General features: G+C 52.5%; 1 protein-coding gene across 2 annotated transcripts in view; it reads right to left on the reverse strand.

The window, feature by feature from the left end:
* Tpcn1 (two pore segment channel 1) overlaps positions 1-10,219 on the reverse strand; it is a 52,804-nt gene extending 42,585 nt beyond the window's left edge. The window contains exons 1-2 of one of the 2 annotated variants that reach the window (XM_051176538.1): positions 10,053-10,219; positions 6,704-6,938 (exon numbers count right to left, since the gene is read on the reverse strand). In XM_051176538.1, coding sequence (XP_051032495.1) covers positions 6,704-6,815 — 112 coding nt within the window. In that variant the 5' untranslated portion in view covers positions 6,816-6,938; positions 10,053-10,219. Of the gene's footprint in view, positions 1-6,703; positions 6,939-9,042; positions 9,151-10,052 lie in introns of those variants that run through there. The other variant, XM_051176539.1, reaches the window with a different exon arrangement.
* Between the last annotated feature and the right edge of the window lie 128 nt (positions 10,220-10,347).

The raw sequence follows: 10,347 nt of genomic DNA on the forward strand, positions 1-10,347 counted from the left end.
CACACACACACACACACACACACACACACACACACACTGTCGTCTCCAGTCCCTGCCTAACTGGCTAAGCCTGCCTCAACCAGTTCTGCTGCTCCCTGAATGACACCCTAGGGAGGTGACTTCAGACCAGGGCAGGTAGCTGGCTGGGTTTGCACTGTTGTCCTTGATTTAAAGTGATCTGCAGAACTGAGCTGGCATGGGGTTGGGGTTGGCAGCCAGGAACTTCCCTTCCTTCGGGGGCTCTAACAGTGTCAGCCTGTGACCCGGTGACAACTGGACAGAGTGGGGTGGCAACTGCCCCTGCACAGCACACACGCCAGAGTGTCCAAGGTTGCTTCTTCCGCACCAAGAGCACAGAACCACACTCTGAGCTTAACCTATGATCCTCCTGCCTCAGCCTCCAGGGTCCTGGGATCATACAAGCACACCATTACGCCTGGCCTAAGACTTCCACAAACAACTACACACCCCGGCAGAAAGCAAACAAGGCGACGAGGGTCCCAGGGACCAAAGACAGGTGCGAGCAGCCTCCAGTCTGGGCATCCTCCACCATCTCCATACTTGCCACAGAGCTTTAGCATCAGGTACCCACGTGACCTACTGCTACGCCTCCCCCCCCCCCGGGTCCCCAACCACACTCTCCCTTGTCCTTCCTTTCCTGATCCTTAATCTTAGTTCCTGACATATCCTATTTTCATAGACATAATGGAAAACAAACACCGAGGCTCCCGTGTGGGACCGGCCTAAGGAAGGGTGGTGAAGGCAGGTGGGGGAGGGTACATGGAGGAGGAAGCTGTGGCTCACGACAGGAATCTGGGGTTTTCCCTTGCCCTTTGTCCAAGTCACCCAGTTATCCCATAGATACTGCACATCAAAATGCCATCAGGGTGGCCATTCTGACAGCACGGAACGCTGACCCACACGCCAGTCACCATTGTGCAATATCGCACACTTTACTTTGGTAAAGCGATGCTAGAAACCAATTTTGGATGAGACCCTGTCCCTTGTCCTGTCCCCTTCAACCCTGACTTCCTGATGGAGGCACATCAGCTAAGAGCTAGGATGCTTGGATCCAAGTGTGCCAGCGTACCTTTGTGACCTGGGGCAGGTTTCGACCTCTGGGAACCTCGGTTTCCTCTCCATAGGAGGATCTTGAAAGCGCTGCCCTAGATGTCTGCAGGGTCACGATGTCACAGGAGGCATGGGTACATTCCAGGAGAACCTGGCACAGGGCAGGGCTCCACAGTGGCAGACCACAGTGACCCCAGTGAACTTTCTCATGCAGACTGACTGGGCAGGGAGAAAGGAGTTTTGAGCCAGAGAACGGTCACATCAGGGAATCTGCTCAGCCAAGATCAGAATGAAGAGTTGTCCCTCAAGTCCCCAAGCATGAAGGACCTCAACACTCCTGCTTTGGCCTTGGTTGCTTTCTGTAAGAGTATGGGGTTTCTTCTGGGGCCTCATGCTGTTACTTGAGACAGTCCCAGGAGACACTGTGGCCAGAAGCCACCAGATCAACAACAGCACTGTAAACCTTCCAGCTGTTCCCATGTTCCCTCCCTGACCTGGAGGCTGGGAAGTCAACTGTTCTGGCTCATAAAACACTTTCAGAGCACACACGATCTCAGACCTCCTTCGGGTGACTGGCGGAGCAGGGCAGCAGGTGCCAGCCTGCACCCAGCTGCTGTGCCTGCCATTTAGATGCGGTGGCTTTCTGCATGCAGAGGAAGAGATGGCATTTCGTGGCAGGGGGGCCTGTGGCAACAGACAGGGTCCCCGTACGAAGATGCAAAGGGCCAGGACGCTTACGGCTTCCAGCCTCCATTATGAGACTCCGTCTCAGCGTGCTGGGTGCTTGCTCATTTTAATTGGCACCACCAACAATCTGGTGACATCCGGCACTCTGCCCTATAAAAATCAGAGGAGTGACTCTGGCAGGGCCAGGTGGCCGGGCCAAGCGGGAGGTTGTGGAAACTTAATTGTTCTTGGTTTCTGACTGCTACACTGCCCCGTGTCCCTGTGTGGTGGTAGCCACCTGCTGGGCTGGGAGTGAGGCAATATGGACTCACAGCTCTTCCTGAGATCAAGACTGCTCGCTCACTGCGGACATTCCATGGGAGGTCCCAGTCTGCAATCTCATGACCTATGTCATAACCGGGCAAGCAGGGACGGTGGTCCACAGCATTTCGCCAAGTCCCACCCACCTCGCTGGGGGACTGTAGGTACACTGACTGATACACAGCGAGGGTGCTGCAGCTTGAAGGACCTAGGTATGTTCTCAGCTAGGATTTACAGCCTGGGGCTTGACTCTAGAACCCACACAGACACAAGTGACCGAGACCATGGCTGACCCTTGGGTGTCCTTCCCTCTCAGACAAGCATGCTAGAATGTTTGGCCCAACAAAGAACTACAGAATGGGACTGCTCCATGGAGGGACTGTTGAGCTGACCGTCCCTTGAGAAAAGCCCTACTGACCCCTCCCAGCTCCTCTTGGCCACAGCTGCCTGAGGTCAGCAGCTCTGGTCACATAGACGGTGCCTGGTGCCAGCTGGCTCAGGCTGTATGAAGTCTCTAGAAAAGGAGCCACCTGTATGAAGTCTCTAGAAAAGGAGCCAGGGTGTCACATACTGGTCCCTGTAGGGACAGTGGCCTTCCCAGTAGACACAGCACTGTGTCCTAGGCCTGAGCATTAAGACTCTGCTTTGTCCCCTTAGGCCCATCCCTGACCAGCTTGTCACCTGGAAACCATAATAGTGCCACACCAAAGTAGCCAGGAGAATGGAGCACAGCCACCCTCGTGTCACCAGAAAACCCATATGGGCTTAAAGGCGTGTGAGAGGCAAAATCCTACTGGGAATTGCCAGGAGGTACCAGGTACGCCCACTGTATAGACTGCCACATACATGCAGCCCACACCACCGCCTGGCACGTGTACATACTGCTTGCTGTCTCTTAGCTGCCCTAGACCAGAGAGACCCAGTCTCAACCCGCTTCCCAACCCCTGGGGCTGTGCAGATGGTTCAGTGGGTAAAGGCGCTTGCCACCAAGTCTGATGACCTAGGATGCACATGGTGGAGAGAACTGCAGGTTGGTCCTCTGACCTCAACATGTATGCCATGGCATATGCATATGCACACACATGAAGCAAGCATGTTATAAAAACAAATCTCTACGTTGAAGTGCTGACCGTGGAGCCTCAGGATAGGCGACAGCGTTTGCTTCAAGATGGCGTCTTTAGAGGTAAAATGGGGCACTGTGCATGGACCACAGCTTTGAGGAGGCAGCAAGACAGCCATCTGCAAAGTACATGGCTGCCAACTCCACTGACCTACTGTCTGCATCCCACCTGCCCTGGGAATGTCAGGGTCCACAGCAACTGTGGACAGGGCCTGGGGCTTCTAGAACCATGACCTATTTACAGGAAGATGAGACTCTGCCCCTGGTTCTAGAACACAGACAGACAGGATGCCATTCACATCTGACAAGGGCCCTTTGTCAGCCACTTCTGCAAGTGTCGAGGTTCCAGAAGCCCAGGTAGGTTCATTTCTGCCATTGCCCTGAGAACTCCCTGAACCTCCAGGTCCCAAGCTAAGATGAATGGAACTTGGAGCCCAGCAGGTGACCAGATACTAACTAATTACCACAAGCTGGCTACCTCCCTGCCCACAGCAGGAAAGTAATTAACTCTCTCTAAGGACACTTAGAAGGTCTCACAGAACTGCTGTGAGCAGATCTCACAGAACTGAGGGAGCTGGAGATCTCACAGGACTGTGTGAGCAGGGAGTTCTCAGCTTAAACTGGAATCCTTGTGAAAACAGGAGGGCCAGGAATGTCCTCCAGACAGACTGCCAGACCAAAGCCCAAGCTCTAAACAACACAGAGTGACACCATGGGCTGGCCCAGGAAACGGTCAGTCAGGAAAGAAGGCATGGGACACAGTCCTGGGATACCGAGCAAAACCTTGTAGGGATGGGACAGTTCCCAAACAGCTTTAGGATGGGGAAATTGCCAGGTCGGGTGTGGTTCATGTTGACAGCTCAGACAGTAGGGGACCTCAGGACAATGTGGAAATCTAAACATGACATGGCCAGGCCTGGGCAAAGGTCTGTGGGCTTCCTTTAACAGCCCATCTGAGCTGGCTAGTTTTATATCAACACAAGATATGTAATTCTTTTTAGAAGAGGGTTCCCTCCCTCGAGAAAAATGCTGCCTATCAGATCGGCCTGTAGGCAAGCCTGCAGTGTACTTTCTTGATTTATGATTGACATGGGAGGGCCCAGCTCACTGCAGGAGGTGCCACTCCTGGGCAGGTGGTGCTGGGTTCTAATAAGAAAGCAGGCTGAGCAATGGTGGTGCATGCCTTTGATCCCAGCACTTGGGAGGCAGAGGCAGGCGGAGCTCTGTGAGTTCAAGGCTGGTCTACAGCGCTAGTTCCAGGACAGGTTCCGAAGCTACAGAGAAACCCTGTCTTGGAAAACAAAACAAAACAGGCTGAGCAAGCCATGGGGAGCAAGCCAATAAGCAGCTAAGCAGCACCCCTCCAGTTCCTTCGATGATGGAGTGTTACCTGGAAGTCTAGGAAGAAACAAACCCTTTCCTCCCCAATGTGCTTCAGGCTGTGGTGTTTTCTCACAGCAACAGAACTCCTGAGCCAATGTCTCTCCTCAGAGAGGCCCGCTTGTCCTCAGCCAGCTGTGCTGAATGCAGCCTCTGCTTCTCGGGGCCTTTAGGAAGCACTCCGTAAGAGTGTGAGAGAGGGGAAACTGAGGCATGAGTGCCCGATAGTGATGGATCTCTCTGTTCTTAAGCCAACACAAGCAACAGAATTCTGCCAGATCCAGTGGCCTCACTGGTGGCCCAGCATGGTGAGTCTCACTGTCTCACGGGCCCATTTCTCCCTCAGGCCCTGAGAGTGGCCCAAGGCTTGCTTCAGGGTGGGAGAGCAAGACCCTGCCCCCAGCTCGGGCCCTCTGGAGGGATCTAAGAGCATGAAGACGGTTCCCATTTAGAAGTGAGCCTGCCTCTTAGCAGGCACAAGCCACACCCTAACAAGCCAGCCACCACTACACCATTTAGTTCATTCCCTTTTGCAGGTGACAGGGGCCCTCCTGAGGGCATGTCCCCTGAGGCTGACTCATTTTCCTCCCTCCCTCCCTCTCTCTCTCTCTCTCTCTCTCTCTCTCTCTCTCTCTCTCTCTCTCTCTACCCCCCCCCCCAGAGCAACTCCACAGCAGTATGGGAAAAACCACTGGCTGTGTGACCCTAGCCAAATTAGCTGACCTCTCTGAGACTGGTTCCTCCTCTGTAAAATACGGGTAGCAATAATAGCTCTGTCTTGTGGTCACAAGACAAGCCTAGCATGTGCCAGGCCCTGGGTTGAATCCTCAAGACAGCAAACAAATGAACCCAAATAAAAATGCTAGCCAACCCTAAAGACTTCCACTGTCTGCCTGAGAGCTTACATTCATAGCTGGTAAAGAGTGGAGGTGTGAAAGGAGGAGGAGGAGCTGCAGAAGGGATTAAAAAAAAAAAAAAAAAAGAGGAAGAAGGAAGAAGCTTCAGTCAGACAGGCTGGAGTTCAAACCTTTCCTCACTCACTAGCTGGCTGTGTGGCTTTGGGAAACTTATTCAACCTCTCTGATCCTGTTTCCTCCTTTGTAAAATAGGAAAAATACTGCCTTCCTTGCAGGAGCTCTCAAAGAGAGAGGTGGTTAAGACAAGGAGTCAGAGCCAGGGTTTTGTACCTGTATGGCCCTTAGTGGGAGAATCAGGCCGCTCGGCCACTCAGGACAGTGGAGGTGAGCATGAGGGCATGAGCATGAGGCATAAAGGTGCTCTGTAGGGTGTCAGCACCCCCTAGCACCCTCACCCTGGAGCACTGCTCTCCTTCACCCCTCCCCAGGGAGCCCCGAGATCCCCAAAGCCCAACCGTATTCTCTCTAAACAAAGGAGATGGGGTACCAGGCTAGTGCCGCCTGGCCCATGATGTCTTCCATGGGTGGAAGTGTGGTTGGTATCCCTTGCTCCTCCACCCTGGCAGGCTGTCTGCATTCCCCGGGGAGCCCTGAAGCCCTGCTCCCTGTCTGAGGACCCTCTGCAAAGGCAAGTTATTTTAAGCCTCTCCTGAACCCTTGTTCTGAGCAAATGGAGCAATGGTTTCAGGATGAGGACCAGGAAGGGTTTTAAGGCCTCTCCCTCTGCCAGAAAGACACTTAAAAGTCAGCAACACAGACGGCGCATCCCCTCTCTCGGGGTTACTTTGTACCAGGTTTATTTCCCAGAAAGACAATGTGAAACCCTAAAGCCTAGATCAATACGCCACAAGGCTCACCCTCCACCCCATTCTGAAACAGTAGATCAATGGCAGGAAGAGGGCAGATAAGCTCAGCTTCCCTCCCAGCTTCAGGTGGGGACCCATAGGGACGTTTTTATTGACATGGAACGAGGTGGGGAAGAGAGTCTTGCCTGAGGTCCCCAGGCAGCAGGAACAAAGCTAAGTGTGTCAGGAGTGAGGGCTCCTGCACCCCAGAAACATTGCAAGGCTGGGTTCACACCCACAGTCTCCCAGGAGCAAAGTCTGTGTCACACTTGAGATGGGTGAGACAGGGCTCTTCTTCCTCTTAGAGACTGGAGCCCACCTGTCTCTCACTCCCTGACCAGACATGCTATAAGCCCCGCCCACCCAGCCAGCCATCAGCTTACTTTTGCTGGGCAGCTCCTCATGGCCCAGGCTGTTGGAAGGAGCCTGGGGAGCACTTTCACCCTCGTCCAAGGTCAGGATGAGTGGCACATCGTCATCTAAGATCACAGCCATGTCCCTGTCCTGTGGTCCTCAGGATGCAATGGCCAGGGCTTTAAACGGTCTCCGGGTTGCGCTCCTGTTCAAAGCCACGGTGCCAGAGATGCTTCTCAAAGCCTGCTCCATCAGAGGCATCTTCTACGGTTTGGAGGATAAAAAAAGAAAGGTAATGATTAAAACATAACCGATACCGATGAATGCATTCTAGAGTCGGGGAGCAGTACAACCAGAGGCCAGGCCAAAGACCACTGAATTTTATCTTTTGTCGCAGTAACTTACAGCATAAAAACTGTTTGTTTTCTGATGAGTCTCATGTAGCCCAAGTTGGTTTCAAACTTGATATAAAGTGGTGGATGACTTTGAGCTTCTGGTCCCCCTGCCTCCACTGGGATTCACAAATGTGTACCACAAATGCTTGAGAGGAAACTGAGGGCTGAACCCAGGGCCGTGTGCATGTTAGGTATCACTCCACCCACTGAGCCACAGCCCACACCGCCACTGTATTTCAATTTAATTAAAAAAGAGAGAGAGAGCTAGGAATTGCAACATGTGCTGAGGCAGGAGGATAACAAGAGTTCAAGGCCAGGTTGGACCATATAGTAATAGTAAGACTCGTTTTTTGTTTTTTGTTTTTTTTTTTTTTTTTTTGTTCCCAGAATCTACATGGTGGCTCACAACCATCACTAACTCCAGTTTCAGGGGATCCAACACCCTCTTCTGGCCTCCTTGATCACCAGGCACACATGTGGTGTATATATATACACACACACATGCAGGTAAAACACTCACACACCTCAAATTGTAAAATAATAACAATAGACATATAAAATAAAATACAGGGAAGGTTCCTATAAGAACAAACACTGACAAGCTGAGCGAACCAAGTCTGGAGAGTAGAGAAAGGGGCTAGCAAGAGCAATACTACTTTTCCCTTATCTCTGTGCTTTGTAAAGATTTTGAAGGGAAAACAATTTATAATGATTATAATGTTTAACAGTTCATCTTCAAAGAAAACTCAAACTATGCCAGAGACCCTACTGGCAATTTTACAACTAGGTGACCAAAAACTCACTAATAGCCTTACACATCAGATAGGAGCAGAGAGGTTAGGTAACTTGCTTGAGAGTCCACAGGCAGAAAGCCAAATTTTGCCTTGCTGGCATCCCAAGCCTTCACACCACCTACAGTGCCTTCTAAGTCCCCGGGTCTGGTCCTCAGACAACAGTAACAAAAAGTGAGTCTGTCCCGGCTCTCCAAGCTTGCCCTGGTCTCTCTTTTTATGTTTGTGAACAATTTCCACTTTAGCTTTGTTAAGTGCCCTCTTGGGAACACAAGCAAGATCATCCTGGCTTTGCTGGTGGCCAACACGGCATTGTTCTTGTACGGACCTCACCGATGTGGATGCTTGATAAGGAAGTAGTGGGCATGCACGTTTTTACAACTTGTAATCGGAGGGACCCGTCCTTCCCTCCAGGTTTAAAACACTCAGGACTGGTGTGCCACAGTGGCTGTTTGTACATTCCACTTCTGCTTACTGTGATAAAAAGAAAAGCAGAGCTCAGCACATCTGCCTGGGGACCTTTGAACCTGGAAAGCAGCAGCAGGTCGCTACCTCCAGCTGTGGCCTGTGCACCTGATGGGTTCTGCTTCCAAAGCAACTGAGCAATGCCTCCTTTTTTTTTTTTTTTTTTTTTTGGTGGGGGTGATAGCTGCATCATCAACAGGCACAGACAGCAGGTTTCTTTCAACAGAGACAGAAGTGGAGACAAACACTACCCTGCAGCCAGCTAAGTATGCAGCTCTCTGCCCAGCAAACTTCCTGAGAGTGGGGTTTTTGTTTTGTTTTCCTTTTCCTGCAGATTTGGGGGTTTATTTTGCTTTGAAATCTCAACAAGGGGGGGGGGGAGACAGAAGCAGATCTACCACAGGACACCATCGTTTGGCTGTCTGTTTAAAGAACTGTGCTGTGTTTTGTATTCTGGCTTAACTTTCTCCTCTCCCAGTGCCTTGGGCTGGCTAAACTCACTCGTCTAACATACCCCACGGTAGAGGGATTACCTGAACACACTACCTTGAAGCCACAAGAAGGCTCTGGCAGTGCCCTTTCTCTTTATTTGGAAAGAAAAAAAAAATCCTCCCAGTTCATAACCCGTTTCTAATTTTTGTCACTAGTATCCTCCTAGCTAGTTTTTCCGTTTTAACTGCTGAACGCATGACTCCATTCCTTCCAGCCTTGTCTTACCTCAACAGCTCTCGCCTGGTGTGACTTTGTCCCCACTGTCTAGAAATATTTCCGGCGTCACAACTTGGGAATGATCTCGAGGGAGTCCAAAGAGGCCACTAAATATCTACAGAGCACACAGCTGAGGAAACACCCACAGGAAACAGCCTTTTGGCTCAGACTCAACAGCTCTGCCCTCGGCAGAGCCTGGGTTAGCAAGCATCCCACTTCATAGATGAGGCTGGTTAGCGTGGCTAACTTGTCTCTCGTGAGTCAACAACTACAAGTTCCATCAGGCCGACTGGAAAGCAGGTGGCACAGACCGAGGCACTTTCCACTAAACTATCCCTAGAAACTGCACGCCATTTGAGAGAAATCCACCAATCACTTTCTTGTTTTTGTCTTTTGAGACAGGGATATCCCTGTCTAGTCTTGGAGAGTCCTGAAGTTGCCATTCTTCTCCCAAATGAGACTAGGACTTTTCAAAGAGAAAGAAATGAGGCCCAGAGAGAAGGAAACTAACTGTCCAAGGTCACACAGCAGACTCGGAGGCAGAACCCGGGGTTCCTCGGGTCCTGCCCTTCAGTAGACTTCGGTTCTCACTCCGGAGAAGACCCAGAGGGTCACCCCGGGGGGAAGGTCACCAAAGGAGGAAGGTCCCGGGGTCAGAGAGCTAGCTGCCATCCCGCTGTCTGCCCCCTGAGTCAGGCTGACCCAGAGGAGTCTCCCGCCCTGTCACAAGAGATCGCAGCCGGGAGGTGAATGGGGAGGGAAGGGAGAAGAAGAAGGGTCGCGCGGGGGCTCCAGTTCCCCGCGCTCCCCGCCGCGATCCGGGTCGCCCCAGGAAGTCAAGGAAAAGAGAAAGGTGCAGCGAGAAGTGGATGTGCAAGGGAGGGAAGCACGCGGGACACCTCCCCAGGCCCCGCCTCGGATGCCGGGAGCGCCCAGCCCTGGTCTCAGCCCCTTCTCTGCGCCCTCTGACCCCTGACCCCTGTCCTCGGGCCAAGCCGGCGCACCCCTCGGATTCTTACACGCGCTGTCCCGGGATCCCGCACCGTGCACCGGATCTGCACAGTGCAGCTCGGTCCGCAGCTGCCGCTGCCAATATCCCGACAGCGGAGACACTGCAGCCGCCACCGCCGCCTCACCGCTGCCACAGCGGCAGCTGCGCCAGCCCTTGCATCCGCCGACTCCCGTCACTCAGCTCCGCAGGCCCCGCCCCACGGCCGCACGCCACGACCCATTGGCCACCAGAGAGGCCGCAATGAAATTTGACAGGGTAATCTGCACGTCACTCACCGTTCTCACATCCCTCCTCCTGAAGGG

Source organism: Phodopus roborovskii, unplaced genomic scaffold (genome assembly GCF_943737965.1).
Source record: "Phodopus roborovskii unplaced genomic scaffold, PHOROB, whole genome shotgun sequence".
NCBI lineage: Eukaryota > Metazoa > Chordata > Mammalia > Rodentia > Cricetidae > Phodopus > Phodopus roborovskii.